Here is a 20318-nt window from a genome sequence, read left to right as displayed (position 1 = left end):
AATATCAAAGATTGAAAAATCTAAAAATCCAAAAATTGAAAAATCAAAAAAGTAAAAAGGTAAACACATCGAAAAATCCAGAAGTAGAAAAGCCGAAGATTTGAAAAATCCTAAAACTGAAATATCTAAAAACTAAAAAATCGAAAAATCAAAAAAGTGAAGTCGAAATATCGAAACCTTGAAAAATTCGAAAAATTGAAAAATCAAAAACCTGCAAAATCGTAAGATTGAAAAATTGAATAATAAGTAAACTGAAAAATCCGAAAACTGTAATGTCCAAAAACTGAGAAATTAAAAAATTGAAAAATTGAGAAATCGAAAAATCAAAAAAGTGAAGTTGAAAAACCGAAACCTGAAAAAATAGAAAAATTGAAAAACCAAAAATCCTGAAAAATCAATTAATTGAAAAATCGAAATATTTAAAAATCGTAAAATTGAAGAGAAACACTGAAAACCGAGAAATTGGGAAATTGTAGAATTCGAAACTTGAAACAGCAAGAAATTATGGTCGAAACCAGTTAGGATATGTATCAGATCACGGATCATGGCTTATAAATCAAATCGTTTCCGAACGCTTAGAGTCGACATTGGCCTGAGTCCCCTCTGGTCTGTAGATCAAACAAGTTCTCAGACGACGAACTGTAATTCGTGCGACCTGAATTAAAGTGAAGCAAACAGTAGTAAGCAGCTTGTAATATTCTGATAAATCTAATGTCAATTTGTCGAAAGTAAAACGCGTCGTTAAAAATATTATGAGATTTTTTTTTCTATTGTAGTTAATTTTGTTCCTAGTTAGAAACAAATACTGTTGCCAACATAAGTCGAGGAGTCCTCAACCGTCATTTAATTTGAACTGTGACGCTTCTCTATGTTCTCTGCCAATACTTTCAACTATGACACTGTTGACATTTGTCACCTTGTACCAACCCACAAAAAGTTTTAATTTATTTCGTTTTTTTCTAGATTTGCGACTCCACAAAGTCCTTTTTTATACGAAAAGGGAAATAAATAAGAAAGCGTTTAAAACAAAATATTTTATTTCTAAACTGATCTATGCACTTATATACGACTAAAGTGATAAAAACTAGTAGGACTAGCTAATAAATTAATGTCAAACATTAAAAATCGTATTGAAATAGACATGAAAGTTTTATTTTTTCCTGAAATTGTGTTATCTTAACCTTAAAAATGAACCGTCCAACATAACTAAATAAAAAGGATATAATTACACAAAGTGTAATTATACCTAAATACAACAAAATGTAGGTCAGTGCGAAAAAAACCATTTTGCCACTATTGCTCTTACAATACTTTATTAAATAGCATTAGTATGTATAATGATTACTTGATTACGAAACTTAAATAATACAATACAACACGAAGACATCAGGCTCCCATCCTCCCTTATTTACAACAGAGTGCAGGGTGCCTTCTCCCTGAACGGGTTAACCCGCTGGCTCGAGAACCCCACCAAGAGACAGTCGTCTTGCTCATGTTCGGTGATGTACTTGATGATATCAGCAACAGCCAAAGACACCGGCAGTCGCTTGATGGCGGCTTCGCGTCTGAGCTGCTCGGTGGTGGCGCGTTGCTGTTGCAGATTTGAGACAACCATGTCCATTAAAGCTGTGTCTGACAGGCCTATGATTGCAGACTTTGTTGAACAGCGGATACGACGGAAAACTGGGCGCGGCTTTCGTCACCGCACAAATGCACTTGGCGGAATGGAGAGGTCAAAGCCACAACGGCGACGTCGCGGAACTGCAAAACAACCCGATTAATGGACAGGAAATTGATTGTTAGTGGACTCGTACGTTTCCTTTGGACGCTTCGGAGCTGTCAAATTTGGGAATTAGGGGTCGAGGGAAATGACACTGATGACAGTTGGTGGCTTGGTGGAGTGGCGACATCTGGAGTGAGTGGTGTGTAATAATGTAGAGATTTAGCGGAATTTTGGATATAGGCAACCAGGATTGCGGTTATTTTTTCAAGCGGTTTTGAGGATTCTGTGATTAGCAGATAAATAATAATAATATTATTCATGCAGAAGAGGGAATTCAACAGTGGCGTAGCTAATTTTCATTGCGCCCCCCGCAGTTTATAGTAAGCGCCCCCATACACCAAATTTAAAAAGTAATATAAAATTAATACGAAATTACTGGTTTACCAGTAGTGGCCCCGAATAACACAGATTTACAAATAATAATAATTTATACACATAATAATTTTTAAAAATTGTTAATTGATTATACTGGCTTCATTCGACGTTGTCGAGAGTTCATAAATTCGCGTATGACACTGTCGAGATCTATTTTTGGGATCGATCACACTCAATGCTCAACACAGCTAAGTTGGTTAATCGTTTTTGACTCATCGTGCTTCGCAAATATGATTTAATTAATTTTAATTTAGAAAAAGATCTTTCTGCCGTTAAAAAATTATTGTCCATAAAGAGAAACTTAGCAATATCTGTAATTTTAGTTATTTTTTGCTGAATAATTTCACCAACAACAATGTTTTTAAAACTAACGATTTGCCCACAGATTGCACTAGAAATATCTTCTTCGTGTTTATTTGCCAACTTTGATGCTGCCTCCACAAATTCTTCGTCTGTACTATTCAACATTTCCTGTGGTTCCAGAAAAGAAAAATAGTTTCTGACGTTTTTCATGCTTTCAAGCCTATCTTTAATTTGAATGTTTAAAATATCAAGAGCAGGATAGAAAACGGTTGTTTTACATTTTTCAGTGGAATCTTTGAAAACGGTATCTTCACATAATTCGTCATGAAACAGTTTTACTTTCTTTATACGTTTATTTGAAAAAGAATTGTTAATTTTCCAGGTATCAGCACATTTCCTTGATTCCTCCATTATTTTTTCAAAATTGTCACGTATACTTTGAAATTTGTCTTTTAGATGTTCCATCCATTTACAAGCCTCATCTAAAGTAATATTTGAACTCTGTAAAGTTTTTGAGACCAAATTAACATTTTCTAAAATTTTGCATTGAAATACTAATAGAGCAACAAATTCAAATGAATCCATTTTTTTACGAAGAGCTACAGCTTCATCTATTTCACTTTTCTTTTTTGATGTTAAAATAATTTCAGCTCATAACTGTTGAGAGATTATATCTAATGGCAATTAGAGAATCAAATCTCGATGACCATCTGGTGGGGCATAACTTTTTTAAAGTTTTTTTTATAACACACTTATTATTTTTTTTCATCTCAATGTTGTTGTTGTTGTTGCCATCTCGGTAAACTCTCACTGAAATAGACGTATATAGCATTTATTAAATCATAAAATGCGGAAATTCCTGGTACATTCTTAACAGAATCATTAAGGACTAAATTGAGGTTATGTGTAGCGCAATGAACATGTTCGGCGTAATGATGTTTCATGTTCTTCATTTTTTTTATACCATTTTCCCGATTTTTCAATTTTCATTTTCTGGATTTGATATCACAATTTTTCGTTTATTCAATTTTTCACATTTTCAATTCCTCGATTTTCCAATGTTCAATATTTAGATTTTACAATAATTTTCGTTTTTTCGACCGCAATTTTTCGATCTTTAAGTTTCTCAATTTTTAATCTTTCGATTTTTGAATTTTCCGTTTCTTCAATTTCTCAAGTTTTTAGATTTCTCGAAGCCTTCATTTTATACTTTTGCGTTTTTTCATTTTGAGTTTTCAATTTTACTATTTTTCTATTTTATAACTTTTCCATTTTGTTTATTCGGAAAGTAGAAAATTCGAAAAATTGAAAAATCGGAAAATTAAAAAAATGGAAAAAATTGAAGAAACAAAAAATTGCAAAATCGATAAAACGGAAAATCGAGTGGAATTTGTTTTTACGATTTTTTAACTTCGATTTTTTTGAGTTTTTCGATTTTTCCGTTTATCTTTTTTTAAGTAAATATTTCAATTTTGAATTTTCCGATTTCGGCTTATTTCGATTTCTCGATCTTTTGAAGTCTCAATTTTTCGATTTTGATTTCTTGGTTTTTGGATTTTCAAAATTTTCGATTTTTCTAGTATATATTTTAAATTTTCGATTTTTAAAATTTTTCAATTTTCCCTTTTATAATCTTTATGTTTCGATTTCCCGATTTTACTTTGTTAATGTGTTTCAATTTTTCCATTTTTGGAATTTTCGATTTCTCATATCTCAATTTTCCAATTTTAAAAATTTTTCGATTTCTCGATTTTTAAGTTTTCGCTATCTCAATTTTAAACATCGCAATTTTGGGAATTTTTCAATTTCTATATTTTTCAGATTTTCGATATTTTCATTTTCCCGATTTTGTAATTTTCATTTTCTTGATTTTATATCACAATTTTTCATTTTTCCATTATCTTTATTTTTCCTATGTTTCTTTGGATTTTAAAATTTTTTGTTTATTCAATTTTTTACATTTTCAATCTTTGATTTTTTAAGTTCTTGATTTCCAATTTTTTTATATTTCGAAGCTTTCATTTCGTACTTTTTCAGTTTTACAATTTTTCTATTTTATAATTTTTCGATTTTGTTTATTCGAAAAGTTAAAAACTCGAAAAAATCAAAAATTGAAACAATGAAAAACTAAAAACCGAGAAACTTAAAAATCTAAAAAAAAAAATGAATCGAAGAATGGGAAAGAAGAAAAACCATTCGAATTGAAAAATTGGAAAATCCAAAAATTGTAAAATCGAAAAATTATAGAATCTTGAAAATTGTAAAGTCCAAAAACTGTGATATTCAAACACCGAAAAAATTGAAAAATTCCAAAAACGAAAAACTGAAAAAGTGAACAACTTTAAAAATTATAATTATTAGGAGTGTTACATAATTAAAATGAAAACCAGAAAAACTGCAAATGAAAAATTAAAAAAACGGAAAATTGAAAAAATAAAGAAAATTAAAAACCCACAGGAAAAATTGCAAATCGAAAAATTGACGAAATTAAAAACTGTAAACTCGTGAAATTTGCAAACTCTAAAATATGAAACATCTAAAAGTTGGAAAATCAAAAACTGAAAAATGGAGAAATCGAAAATTTTCAAAAATCGAAAGATTGAAAAATCGAAATTTTGGAAAATCGAAAAACCGAGGAATTCAAACTGAAAAAAGATCGAGAATTCAAGATGTCGAAAAATCAAAATATCTAAAATTAAAAAAATGGAAAAATTACAATAACGAAAAATTTAACATTAAAAAAAAACACAAAATCAAAAAGTCCAAAAATCGAGAAATTGAGAAATGGAAAAATGAAAATTTAGAAAAACCAAAAATTGAAAAGCATAAAAAAAATTAAAATCGGGTATTCGGAACGTAAAAAAAATAAAATCGAAAAATTGAAAAATTTTAAATTTAAAAATTCGAAAACTTTAAAAATCGAAAAACTAAAGAAATGAAAAACCAAAAAATCGACAAATTGAAAAATCTCAAAACTGAAAAATCGAAAAATTGAAAAACCCAAAAATCGATTTCCGGTAAGTCGAAAAATCAAAATTTAAAAAGTTGAAAAATAAAAATATCAAAAAACTGAAAAATATAGACATTCTCAAAATTGAAATGTTGAAAAATCGAAAAATTGGAAATACACCTTAAAAAGGTTAAAATCGGGAGATCGAAGCATAACAAAACATAAAATCGAAAAATGGAGAATTTTAAAAATCTAAAAACTTGAAGAAAAAAAAAATTGAAAAATGGAAAAGCCGAGAAATCGAAATTAAAAAATTGAGACATCAAAAGATCCGAGAAATGGAGAAATCGAAATAGCCCGAAATCGAAAAACCGGAAAATTTAAAACTGAAATACATATTTAAACTTAAAAAAAACGATAAATGAAAATATTCATAATTCGAAAAATCAGAAATTTTAAAAATCGAAAGATCGAGAAATCGATATATCAAAAAATTGGTCTAAAGAGTTTAGACAGTACTTCCCTCGCTGTCGGAAACGTGACGACTGCATGCCTATTATGTTTTTTTTTCGCAGTGGATTTCAAAGAATTCGGTTTTGTAGTTCCTGATTAAATCAATAAAATATATTTACGCATTCATTAATTTTTTTGAGTCACTCTGTATATGCAAATCCAAAAAATATAAATGGAGTGATAAATGACAAGTACAGACTCATCATATTTTGTGCATTTTAGATATGATTTATTCGGCAAATTTTCGAGCTGACGTCATCAAGTTTTTGGAGGGGATAAGCAAATATATTTTGACCAAACATTTATTATGCTCTTTATAACCTTAAAACATCTGCAAGATGTCAGAGCATTCCGTTTTGTAGTTCCTGATTAAATCAATAAAATATATTTACGCATTCATTAATTTTTTTGAGTCACTCTGTATATGCAAATCCAAAAAATATGAATGGAGTGATAAATGACAAGTACAGGCTCATCATATTTTGTACATTTTAGATATGATTTATTCGGCAAACTTTCGAGCTGACGTCATCAAGTTTTTGGAGGGGATAAGCAAATATAGTTTGACTAAACATTTAATATGCTCTTTATGACCTTAAAACATCTGCAAGATTTCAGAGCATTCGGTTTTGTAGTTCCTGATTAAATCAATAAAATATATTTACGCATTCATTAATTTTTTTTGAGTCACCCTGTATATGCAAATCCAAAAAATATGAATGGAGTGATAGATCACAAGTACAGGCTCATCATATTTTGTACATTTTAGATATGATTTATTCCACAAACTTTTGAGCTGACGTCATCAAGTTTTTGGAGGGGATAAGCAAATATTTTTTGACTAAAGATTTATGATGCTCTTTATAGCCTTAAAACATCTGCAACATTTCAAAGCATTCTGGTTAGCAGATTAAAAATTAAATTTCAAAATGTTGTTTTATAATTTTGATTTTTTTTCCAAAAATCTGGACGTTTCGGCTGAAAAGTCGATTCAGAGTTGTAAACTACATGTGTAGGACTATGTTATTTTATACAATTGAAAACCCATTTACTATGTACAATTTTGAAGTGACGTCATCGCATTAGTGGTGGGGATGATTAGACAAATTTTGGTTAGCGTTTTACCATCTACATGATATCTTAATATAAGTACAAAATTTCACAACAATCGGTCGAGTACTTTCGGAGATTATCTGTCTAATAAAAATCCGGGACGGCAGACGGACAGACGGACAGACGGACAGACAGACGGACAGACGGACAGACGGACAGACAGACGGAAATGGGAAACCTATTTCTTCGTCTTCTAGGGGTCATGAAAGATCGAGAAAACGTAAAAGTAGAGAGTCGGCCGACGGACTCGATTACAATATTTCCTTTGCTTACGCTCGGGAAGTAAAAAGGGAAAATATATATTTTGGATTTTTTTTCTTAATATACGTAGCCATCTTTTCACAACAAGAAACTTAGATCAGGGTTAAAATGATACATTTTTCCAAGAAAACATGGATTTTGGATTATGGGGCGGAGCCTAATTGCAAAATTAATATTTCCTAATACAAATTTTCCATTTTAAGCATGTTTTAAATCGTGAAAAGAACTCTACACATATTCAAACAAAAAGGCAAAATGTAAGCCCACCCACCCGCCCCATCCCAATTGTGATGATTTTTTTTATTCGCCGTGAACAAAGGGGGCGGAGCTTAACTGCAAAATACTTATTTCTCCACACGAAATTAAAAACATGGTTTTGAGTCCCATGTTATTCTAAGTATATTATATGTTGTTCTATTCCATTTCAATTGAAACACCACTTGTTAATCGTAAATTTGGCAACGAAAGCTGTTACCAATTGCTAAATTTTAAGCAAAATCGACAGGTGGTGTTTCAATAGAAATGTGCTTATTTAGTTAAAACAATGAAATCTTTATAACAACAAGAAAAAATATCAAACAAAAACAACTCATTTAATAAAAACGGTTTTTAACATCTCGAATTGTACTATTGGCGGTCAAACAATATTGATGACAGTTTGCTTGAGTGGCGACATCTAGACCGAATAGTGTGTAACAAAGGGGCGGAGATCGTGCAGGCAACCAACAATACACTATTTGTTTTTTTAGGAGGTTATTAGGTATGTAGGTTACTACGTTTCAAAGTGTGTCAAATTGATTGCTCATGGGAGTAGATGAAATTTCATTTAGGAGCTTAATTAATGGACGCTGCCTACGGCGCCGTCAAGGTCTCAAGTAATCAATATTCTGACCTATTAACTACTTCTCGTCGTTACAAATAATACATTCCCGAGGGAAATTTACCCAAATTTGTGCTTCTATTGGCAATACTTTTTTCATTTTTTACGCTGTATAAGCAAAAATGACTAAATTTTTTCGGAAATCACTTTTGGAAGAGTTTTTCCAGGCATTTCGTCGTAGTTGGGGAAATTCAAACTGCAATAATTACTTGACGTTTGTGGTACCAGTTGTGCCAACAGAACGCAACAGGTAGTGTTTATTAATTTACAAATAAGTAATACCCGACACTGAGTCTACATATTCTTTCTCGGTTGGTGATTCAATGACATTTTCTTCAAATGAAAGTGATCGGATACCTCGATAACCCAATAACGAAGCACCTAAAAATGTAATGGTTATGCAACCAACAGTACATCAAAGTTTATTAATTTTTCTGGAAGAATTTTTCAGATAAATGTAATTGAATTCGAAGTTCTGTGGAGGGGTAATGAGAGTCATCCTTAACAACTAAGTTTATTGTTAAAATGTATACAAGTATAGGATTATACGAAATCAGCCGATAATAAAACCTATCGATAGGTATAGTAAAGAACATGTATGACGTTCGTCTTGTTAGTGAATTTGAAACGGGGGATCTAGTTTGAAAAGTCACGTCTATCTAAGAATTTGATTTATCACAGCTAAGGTAACTGCATAATTCACTAACAAGAGCTGTAAACACGGATGTATGTATGTATAACGTGAATACGGGGCGATTACATATGTAGGGTTTGTGAGTCGTGCCCTTACGTGATGAAAAGACCTATTGTTGCGTTGTTAGAATTTTGTGTCGACCAACGTTGGTGTTTATGTAAACGTGGCTGTGCAGTGATTGAGCAATTGGGTTATGCCAGGACAGTAATTTATTGGCAATCAGTCTTATTCAACTCGGGGTAGAGGCGACCCTGAAAACACAGTCCAGACTCAATCGAGACCAAAATCCGCCCCAACTCACATATCAGAAGGGGATCTCCAGCTCGTCGGGCACGCCGTATCAGTTGGCCTCCCCGGCCTCCGCCTCCTTCTCCTGGTAGAGTCTGAGCAGGTCCATCGCGTCCTGCGCCTGCCGCTTCTCGCTCAAGAACCTCCCCGACGCCTCCTTCAGCTGCTCGAGAAAAATCCGGTCAGGAAACGTGATGTCGACGAGCGAGTCCGGGTCCATGTCAGCCAGGAGCTCCAGCTCGGCGCCCCCCAACAGCGACACGTGGCACAGATTGTGGCGCAGCTTGCCCACCAGCCCCACCAGCTCGCCGCCCCGGCCGTCGTCGGTCTGGTCGGCGGCGAGGCGGCACGGCGGCGCCGGGGGCATCCACTTCTGGCCCTCCTTCAATACCATAAGACTTGTGTGCGGCTCGAGCGTGGCGAAGTACTCCTCGTCGTCGATCTCGGTGCCGTCGGTCTCGAGGACCACGGTCACCTCGCCGGCGACGTTCAGCTTGTCGGCGACTTTGGAGGTTAGGTCCTCGAGGCTGGCGGCCACCACGCCTTTGCGGTTCTCCCGGGTGGAGTCCGTGATCTTGAACGGTTTGCCCTGCTGCTGGTCTGCATCTTCCATGGTTGGGCCACTGTTTACATTTATTACGGGTCGCGTGTGTGCCGCACCGGCTCTTTGTTTGAAATGGGGGTTGCCGCCCTAAATGCCACTCTATATGCACGAGCGTGCGGCGGGTTGCGGTGCGCATGACGTGCAAAGGGTCAACCTCGGTCATGACGGCGGATCAATAGGGGGCGACAGGACCGAACTGGGGACGAAGAACCGAAGACGGCTATCTCTTGGACTCTTGGACGTTGGTCTACGTTGGATAAGCACCCTATAATACTTTGAATGAATACAGTACACCATCAAAAACTACTGTATTCTGCTATTATGTTAAACCCATCAACAAAAAAAAATTGGTCTAAAGAGTTTAGACAGTACTTCCCTCGCTGTCGGAAACTTGACGACTGCATGCCTATTGTGTTTTTTTTCTCATTACATTTTTGTAGTGGGAATTTAAAAAAAAAATGCGATGACGTCATCAACATTTTTGCAAGGACACGTATATCAGTTGGGATAGATGTAGTGTAATACTAAGAATAAAATTATTATATTCTCAAATTTTCGGGAAAATGAATTGGGTCGTTTTGAATATTGATTTGTAATAATCAATAAAATAACGAAACAATTTACTCACGTATACGTATCAGAGGCAACTGAAAATCGTGTATGTATAAACATTCTTAATTTAAGATGACAGGCGTAACAGCATACGTGAGAGTCAAACAGAGAAACTGTAAATAAAACGACCATCGGTTTTATTGCTTCGACTTCCGCTTATTATATAAAACATGGGGTTTTATTTTAATTTTTGACGGTGAAATTCACAATTGGTTGATTATAAACATGTCTATTTCACATTCGCGGAACCAAGTGAGCGCATAAAACAAATGCAGGTCTGTAATGTTAAAGTCGATGTAAATAAGCGTGCTACCCTTATGTTTTAACCGAGTTTTTCCTTTAACAAATTTTGTGTCTACCAAATTGGGTTGGTTGGGGTGTAATACTAATAATAAGTGTTGCCTTTAATTTAATCAATAAAATAAATTGACTTCATTAATTTTTTTGAACCACCTCTTAAGAAAATCTAAAAAATATGAATGGAATGATAAATCACAAGTACAAACTCATCATATTTTTTGCATTTTAGATAGGATTTATTCAGCAAAATTTAAGGGTGACGTCATCCATTTTTTTAGGAGGGATGAACAAATACATTTTGAACAAAAGTTTACCATGCTTATAATAACTTTAAAATATTCCCAAGATTTCAAAGCATTCGGTTTTGTAATTCCTAATTAAATCGATAAAATAAATTCACGCCTTCATTAATTTTTTTGAGTCACCCTGCATATGCAAATCCAAAAATATGAATGGAATGATAAATCACAAGTACAGACTCATCATATTTTGTACATTTTAGATACGATTTATTCGGCAAACTTTTGAGCTGACGTCATCAGTTTTTTGTAGAAGATAACCAAATATATTTTGACTAAAAATTTATTATGCTCTTTATAACCTTAAAACATCTGCAAGATTTCAAAGCATTCGGTTTTGTAGTTCCTGATTAAATCTATAAAATATATTTACGCATTCATTAATTTTTTTGAGTCACTCTATATATGCAAATCCAAAAAATATGAATGGAGTGATAAATGACAAGTACAGGCTCATTATATTTTGTACATTTTAGATATGATTTATTCCACAAACTTTTGAGCTGACGTCATCAAGTTTTTGGAGGGGATAAGCAAATATATTTTGACTAAACATTTATTATGCTCTTTATGACCTTAAAACATCTGCAAGATTTCAGAGCATTCGGTTTTGTAGTTCCTGATTAAATCAATAAAATATATTTACGCATTCATTAATTTTTTTGAGTCACCCTGTATATGCAAATCCAAAAAATATGAATGGAGTGATAGATCACAAGTACAGGCTCATCATATTTTGTACATTTTAGATATGATTTATTCCACAAACTTTTGAGCTGACGTCATCAAGTTTTTGGAGGGGATAAGCAAATATTTTTTGACTAAAGATTTATGATGCTCTTTATAGCCTTAAAACATCTGCAACATTTCAAAGCATTCTGGTTAGCAGATTAAAAATTAAATTTCAAAATGTTGTTTAATATTTTTGATTTTTTTTCCAAAAATCTGGACGTTTCAGGTGAAAAGTCGATTCGGAGTTGTAAACTACATGTGTAGGACTATGTGATTTTATACAATTGAAAACCCATTTACTATGTACAATTTTGAAGTGACGTCATCGCATTAGTGGTGGGGATGATTAGACAAATTTTGGTTAGCGTTTTACCATCTACATGATATTCTTAATATAAGTACAAAATTTCACAAAAATCGGTCGAGTACTTTCGGAGATTATCTGTCTAATAAAAATCCGGGACAACAGACGGACAGACGGACGGACAGACGGACGGACAGACAGACGGAAATGGGAGACCTATTTCTTCGTCTTCTAGGGGTCATGAAAGATCGAGAAAACGTAAAAGTAGAGAGTCGGCCGACGGACTCGATTACAATACTTCCTTTGCTTACGCTCGGGAAGTAAAAACATGGTAAATTTTGACTTTTCTTTTTTATAAATTGGACCATTTAATTACTTCATTAAAAAACGAAAAAACGGAAGCTTTAATAAGAAAAAGTTACAAGTTATAACATATCGACTATTTGTCTTTATGTGGCTAATTCTAGAAGACATTTTTCTTGGTCGTTAAATCCCTTCATTTTTGACTGACTTTTTTCAAAATTTAACATAAGACTTTACGACTTACACAAAATTTGGCGATTTTTTGTCTCACACAAAGTGCATAAGATAGAAAGAGAAAAAGTTTGACTTGGAGTAAATACACGACTTTCGTTTAGTTTAACTGTAAAAACAAAAAAAAAAAATTGAAGTCTGGACAAACAAGAAATTCTTCTAGAAAATGTAAATATTTCAAGTAACAACATAACAAAAAAATGTAGTCATATAAGCCTAAGAGTGACAAAAATTTTAATTTACAAATTCCTCTAATTAGTCAGTGGCGGTAGAATAAACCAAATAAGGGTAAAAACAAAAAATTAAAACTGCTATTAAGCAGTCCATAAAATTAATAATCTAGCATACTCAAGCTCCTGTTTTCAATAGAACGTCCTCTAGTTTCTGGCATTTTGCTTTTAATTATCCTTTTTTGTCATTTTAAAAACATTCGAACTCAAAATAATGAATTTTTTTTCAAAATTTTGAAATTTAAATTGAATTCATTTCTTAAATTAAAGCAAATGGCTGAACAATATTAAGAGTAATGACTGGAATGAAGAGGGGGTGGGTGGGCGGGGTTACTGCTTGCTTATAAAACACTCTGAAAGAAAAAGTTAAACTTCGCCCCGCCCACTCACCCGATCTCTCATTCGTTTCTTCTGAAATCAGAGATAATAAATCTTACAGCAAATAGTATAAAAGATGAGATATTTGAAAATTTTAATTTTGAAACAAAAAATTTTAAAAATATTGATCATATGTTTTTCGAATCAGCTGTTCAATATAACCTATATCGGAGAATTTGTTGTTGGTTTTTAGCAAAGTTTGTGAAAAGCTTAAATTTAAAAATTTTGAAATTTAAATTAAATGCATTTTTAAAATAAAGTAAATCACTGAACAATATTAAGAGTAATCGCTAGAATGTAGAGGGGGTGGGTGGGCGGGGCACTTGCTTGCTTATAAAAGACTGTAAGAAAAGGTTAAACTTAGCCCCGCCCACCCACCAGTTCTATTATTTTTTTCTTCTGAAATAAGAAATAAATCTTACATTTTCCAAGCACCTTCCAAAATTACTTAATAATAATAATAATAATAATAGTGCTTTATTACGCCGAAAGATGTAAAGGCATTACATAAAGTACATAACAAAAATATTACATAAAGTACATAACAAAATATTAACATAACAATTCATATTAACATAATAGTAACAATTTGCGACATTCTTTCTTGAAGGCGTTGAGGGAGATACCAAAAAACTCTAAAGTGTTGCATTCGTTAGCAATCATCAAAACGCTATTTAGAGGCGAATGTAATGCATAATTCGTTTTATGAACTGGTATAAAAAACAGCCTAGGCGTACGAACCTTACGGATTGACACATTAAGACCTACCAACGCTAGCAATATGGGGGCTTCAATTAAACCATTTAATAATTTAAAAAGAAAACATAGTTTGTGATACTTACGACGATTTTCTAGTGTATGTACTGACAGATAAGATGCAACAAGGTCTGTATCTGCTAACACAATACCATCACCACACAACTTATATTTGACATATTTTAAAAGTTTGACTTGGACAGCTTCAATTCGGCTTATGTGAGTGATATAAAACGGTGACCAGTTGACACAATTGAATTCCAATATAGATCGAACTAACGAATAGTATAATATCAGAATGGTTCTGATGTTACTGAAGTTCACCGTCCACCGCTTTAAACACCCCAAAAGTTTTCTACCTCTAGAAACAACATATTCACAGTGACTGACGAAAGATAATTTAGTGTCTAAATAGATACCCAAATCCTTGACATTGCTAACTATGTCTAGGGGCGCATTTTCTAGTAGGTACAATGGAACTGAGGGACGACTTTTGCGACTAAAGCACATTGCTTTGCATTTTTTAATGTTACTTAAAGCCTCTTTTCGTTAATTTCGGTTTGCTGGAGCCATTTTTGGCAACTTTTGTTCGAAAACTACAACCACATTTTCAGAATCAGCAAATGAAATTCGACTATTTTTGGGTTATTCTGAATTAAAAACTGAAAATTTCGACAATCGGTTTGGGACCATCAATAAACTATATTTCGAATTAGCTCGTCGATATCTAGATTTCAAAATTTTTTGTCGGTTTTTAGGCAACTTTGCCAAAGTTGAAATTTTTGACCTTTTCTAAGCACCTTCAAAATTATATAAAGCCATTTTTTCGTTATTCCGATTTAGATAAGTAATTTTCGGCAACGTTTGTTCGAAAACTCCACCAAAATGAAATATGTCAATTTTTGGAATATTTGAAAATCTTAATTTTGAAACCGGAAATTTTAAAAATTCTGATCTGCGACCAGCAACATGTTATGTTTTTTGAATCAGCTTATCAATACAACCTATAGCCGAGAATTAGCAAAGTTTGCCAAAAACTTGAATTGTTAAAATTTTGAAATCTAAATGAAACGAATTTTTTAAATTAAAGTAAGAAAAAGTTAAATTTAGCCCCGTCCACCCACCCGTTTTTTCTTGTAAAATAAAAAAAAACTGACAGAAAATAGTATAACAAAAAAATTACGATTAGCCTTTTCCAAGCACTTTCGAAAATTACTTGAAGTTTTTTCGTTGATTTCGATTTGCAGGAGTCATTTTCGGCAACGTATGTTCCAAAATACACCAAAATACAATTTGGCCATTTTTGGGATATTTGAAAATCTTAATTTTGAAACTGAAAATTTAAAGAATCTTGAACTGGGACCAGCAACATATTTTTTCGAATCAGTTTTTCAATACAACCTATATCCGAAAATTTGTTGGATTTTTAGCAGTTGGTCAAAAATTTGAATTTTCAAAATTTTGAAATTTAAATTAAATTATTTTTTTTAATTAAAGGAAATAACTGAACAGTATTAAGAGTAATCATTAAAATGAAGATGGGGTGGGTGGGCGGGGCTATTGCTTCTCTATAAAAAACTCTGTAAGAAAAAGAAAACTTAGCCCCGCCCACCCACCCGTCCTGCCATTTTCTTCTTCTGAAATAAGAAATTGTTCTTATAGCAAATAGTAATGAAGAGGGGGTGGGACGGTGGGTGGGGTTAATGCTTACTTATAAAAGACTCTGTAAGAAAAAGTTAAACTTAGCCCCGCCCACCCACCCGTTCTCCCATTTTTTTCTTCTGAAATAAGAAATTGATCTTACAGCATATAGTACAATAAAAAATTAAGATTAGCACCCTCGAAAATTATCTAAAGCCTTTTTTCATTGATTCCCATTTGGAGAAGTCATTTTTGGCAACTTTTGTTCGAAAAATTCCAACCACATTTTCAGAATCATCAAATGAAATACGCTTATTTTTGGGTTACTCTAAATTAAAAACTGAAAATTTCGACAGTCGGTCTAGGACCATCAATAAACTATATTTCGAATTAGCTCGTCGATATCTACATCTCAAAATTTTTTGTGGGTTTTTAGGCAACTTTGCCAAAGTTGAAATTTTTGAAATTTTTGACCTTTTCCAAGCACCTTCAAAATTATATGAAGCTAATTTTTCGTTAATTCCGATTTACATAAGTCATTTTCGGCAACTTTGTTCGAAAACTCCACCAAAATGAAATATATCGAGTTTTGAAATATTTGAAAATCTTAATTTTGAAACCGAAAATTTTAAAAATTCTGATCTGCGACCAGCAACATGTTATGTTTTTCGAATCAGCTTTTCAATACCACTTTGTGGATTTTTAGCAAAGTTTGCCAAAAGCTTGAATTTTCAAAATTTTGAAATTGAAATTAAATGAATTTTTTAAATTAAAGTAAATGGCTGAACAATATTAAGAGTAATCACCGGAAAGAAGAGGGGGTGGGTGGGCGGGGCTATTGCTTTCTTATAAAAGACTCTGTTAGAAAAAGTAAAACTTAGCCCCTCCCACCCACCCGTTCTGCCATTTTTTTTCCTCTGAAATAAGAAATTATCCTTATAGCAAACAGTAATGAAGAGGGGGTGAGTGGGCGGGGCAATTGCTTGCTTATAAAAGATTCTAAGGAAAAGTTAAATCGAGCCCCACCCACCCACCCGTTTTCTTTTTCTTCTGAAACAAGAAATTGATCTTACAGCAAACAGTATAACAAAAATTATGATTAGCGCTTTTTTTAACAACCTACATTTTTTTAGTTCCCATTCTCCCTCTACAAAAGAACATATAATTAACCCCGCCCACCCACCCCGCCTTCATTTCAGTGATTCATTTTATCCAGTCCGAATTAAAGGTTGGACCTCATACTGAACAGAAATAAAATCGTTAGAATGAGAACAGCACCGGTGGGACTAGTACCTGCTAAGTTAGAACTGACTTTTGTAAATGACTTACTCTCTAAGAAAATAAAGGGTGGGTGGGTGGAGCTAGTACTTGATAAGATAAGATTGACTATGGAAAATTACATACCCTATGAGAAAATAGAGGGCGGGTGGGCGGGGCTAGTATTTCTTAAGATAAGTTGACTTTGGTAAACGACTTAACAATATTAAGAGTAGTCATTGGAATGACGAGAGGGTGGGTGGGCGGGGTTATTGCTTGCTTATAAAATACTCTGTAAGAAGATGTAAACTTCGCCCCGTCCACCTACCCGTTCTCACATTTTTTTCTTCTGAAATAAGAAATTAATCTTACAGCAAACAGTATAACAAAAATTATGATTAGTGCTTTTTTTTAACATCCTACGTTTTATTAGTTCCCATTCTCACTCTTCAAAGGAACATATAATTAACCCCGCCCACCCACCCCGCTTTCATTTCAGTGATTCATTTAATTTAGTCCGAATGAAAGGTGGATCTCATACTGAAAAGAAATAAAATCGTTAGAACGAGAACAGCGTGGGTGGGTGGAGCTAGTACTAACCTGTTAAGATAGGACTAACTTTTGTAAATGACTTACCCTTCAACGAAATAAAGGGGGGGTGCGCGGGGCTACTATTTTTTAAGATAAGGCTGATTTTGGTAAATGAGTGAACAGTATCAAGAGTAATCACTGGAATGAAGAGGCGGTGGGTGGGTGGAGCTATTGCTTGCTTTTAAATGACTGTGGAAAAAGTTAAACTTACCCCGCCCACCCACCCGGTCTCCCATTTTTTTCTTCTCAAATAATAAATTGATCTTAGAGCATATATTATAACAAAAAACTACGATTAGCACCTTCGAAAATTACCGAAAGCCGTTTTTCGTTGATTTAGATTTGCAGGAGTCATTTTTGGTAACTTTCGTTCGAAAACTCCAACCACATTTTCAGAATCATCAAATATAAAATATGACTATTTTTGAGTTATTCTAAATTTAAAACTGAAAATTTCGACAATCGGTCTGGGATCATCATATTTCGAATTAGTTCGTTTACATCTACATCTCAAAATTTTTTGTGGGTTTTCAAATTGTTGAAATTTTTGACCGTTTCTAAGCACCTTCAAAATTGCTTAAAGCCATTTTTTCGTTGATTTCGATTTGCAGAAGCCATTTTCGGTAACATTTGTTCGAAAATTACAACTATATTTCCAAAATTATCACAATGAAATACGTAAATTTTTCGGAAATTTAAAAAACCGAAAATTTTAAAAATCTTGGTCTTGTATACCAGAATTTGTTGTGTTTTTTTTTAAGAAACTGTCAAAAGCTCAAATTTTTGAAATTTTTGACTTTTACCAAGCACCTTCAAATTACCTAACATCATTTATTCGTTGATTCCGATTTGCAGAGATCATTTTCGGCAATGTTTGTTCGAAAACTCCACCAAAATGATACATGTATTATGGCAATTTTTGGAATATTTTTGAAAATCTCAATTTTGAAACGGGAAATTTTAAAAATTCTGATCTGGGACCAGCAACATGTTATGTTTTTCGAATCAGCTTTTCAATACCACTTTGTGGATTTTTAGCAAAGTTTGCCAAAAGCTTGAATTTTCAAAATTTTGAAATTGAAATTAAATTAATTTTTTAAATTAAAGCGAATGGCTGAACAATATTGAGAGTAATCACTGGAATGAAGAGGGGGTGGGTGGGCGGGGCTATTGCTTGGTTATAAAAGACTCTGTAAGAAAAAGTTAAATTTAGCCCCGTCCACCCACCCGTTTTTTCTTGTAAAATAAAAAAAAACTGACAGAAAATAGTATAACAAAAAAATTACGATTAGCCTTTTCCAAGCAGTTTCGAAAATTACTTGAAGCTTTTTTCGTTGATTTCGATTTGCAGGAGTCATTTTCGGCAACGTTTGTTACAAAATACACCAAAATACAATTTGGCCATTTTTGGGATATTTGAAAATCTTAATTTTGAAACTGAAAATTTAAAGAATCTTGAACTGGGACCAGCAACATATTTTTTCGAATCAGTTTTTCAATACAACCTATATCCGAAAATTTGTTGGATTTTTAGCAGTTGGTCAAAAATTTGAATTTTCAAAATTTTGAAATTTAAATTAAATTATTTTTTTTAATTAAAGGAAATAACTGAACAATATTAAGAGTAATCATTAAAATGAAGATGGGGTGGGTGGGTGGGGCTATTGCTTCCCTATAAACAACTCTTTAAGAAAAAGATAACTTAGCCCCGCCCACCCACCCGTCCTGCCATTTTTTTCTTCTGAAATAAGAAATTGTTCTTATAGCAAATAGTAATGAAGAGGGGGTGGGTGGATGGGTGGGGTTACTGCTTTCTTATAAAAGACTCTGTTAGAAAAAGTAAAACTTAGCCCCGCCCACCCACCCGTTCTGCCATTTTTTTTCCTCTGAAATAAGAAATTGTTCTTATAGCAAATAGTAATGAAAAGGGGGTGAGTGGGCGGGGCTATTGCTTGCTTATAAAAGATTTTAATGAAAAGTTAAATCGAGCCCCACCCACCCACCCGTTTTCTTTTTCTTCTGAAACAAGAAATTGATCTTACAGCAAACATTATAACAAAAATTATGATTAGCTCGTTTTTTAACAGCCTAGATTTTATTAGTTCCCATTCTCACTCTACAAAAGAACATATAATTAGCCCCGCCCACCCACCCCGCCTTCATATCAGTTATTCATTTTATCTAGTCCGAATTAGGTTGGACCTCACACTGAACAGAAATAAAATCGTTAGAATGAGAACAGCACAGGTGGGACTAGTACCTGCTAAGTTAGAACTGACTTTGGTAAATGACTTACTCTCTAAGAAAATAAAGGGTGGGTGGGCGGAGCTGGTACTTGATAAGATAAGGTTAACTGTGGAAAATTACAGACTTTCTAAGAAAATAGAGGACGAGTGGGCGGGGCTAGTATTCCTGAAGATAAGACTGACTTTGGTAAACGACTGAACAATATTAAGAGTAATCATTGGAATGACGAGAGGGTGGGCGGGCGGGATTACTACTTGCTCATAAAAGGCTCTGAAAGAAAAAGTTGAACTTAGCCCCGCCCACCCACCCGTTCTCTCATTCATTTGTACTGAAATCAGAGATAATAAATCTCTCTCTCTAAATTCTTCTAGAAAAATGTAAATATTTCAAGTAACAACATAACAAAAAAATGTACAGGGTCATCAAAATTGATTGAGAGAGTTGGTACCCCCTGTTTTTGTCGTGAAATTTGTCAACCTTATGACATATTTGTTTAAGGTTATATGGCAATGAATTCAGTGGCGTGACAAAAATTAGAAACTTCAAATCTGACAACTAATGTTTTTACCAAAAAAAAAGTCGAAAAAAGACGCCACTGAGTTTTGAAATTTGAAACTTGAAACTTCAAATCTGATATTTTTATACAACTTAATAAACCAAATTATTCAAGTTC

At 33.3% G+C, this 20318-nt stretch overlaps 2 protein-coding genes across 2 annotated transcripts; both read right to left on the bottom strand.

Annotated features, from left to right (window-relative positions):
- Positions 1-1296: 1296 nt before the first annotated feature.
- On the bottom strand, positions 1297-1902 carry LOC135139761 (guanine nucleotide-binding protein subunit gamma-1). The gene is made up of 2 exons (XM_064070092.1): positions 1815-1902; positions 1297-1761 (listed from the first exon to the last, which is right to left on the bottom strand). Exon 2 carries the CDS (start codon positions 1619-1621, stop codon positions 1409-1411), a length of 213 nt encoding a protein of 70 aa, XP_063926162.1. The 5' UTR covers positions 1622-1761; positions 1815-1902; the 3' UTR covers positions 1297-1408.
- Positions 1903-8492: 6590 nt separating this feature from the next.
- Positions 8493-9862, bottom strand: LOC135139754 (DNA fragmentation factor subunit alpha-like). Its single transcript, XM_064070083.1, has 2 exons — positions 9174-9862; positions 8493-9123 (listed from the first exon to the last, which is right to left on the bottom strand). Exon 1 carries the CDS (start codon positions 9771-9773, stop codon positions 9213-9215), a length of 561 nt encoding a protein of 186 aa, XP_063926153.1. The 5' UTR covers positions 9774-9862; the 3' UTR covers positions 8493-9123; positions 9174-9212.
- Positions 9863-20318: the final 10456 nt, after the last annotated feature.

This window comes from Zophobas morio, unplaced genomic scaffold (assembly GCF_036711695.1).
Source record: "Zophobas morio isolate AGI-343-1 ecotype UQ-CSIRO unplaced genomic scaffold, CSIRO_AGI_Zmor_V1 ptg000033l, whole genome shotgun sequence".
Taxonomy (NCBI): Eukaryota; Metazoa; Arthropoda; class Insecta; order Coleoptera; family Tenebrionidae; genus Zophobas; species Zophobas morio.
The sequence above is the reverse complement of the archived record's forward strand: the minus strand, read 5'-3'. Positions and strand labels throughout refer to the sequence as shown.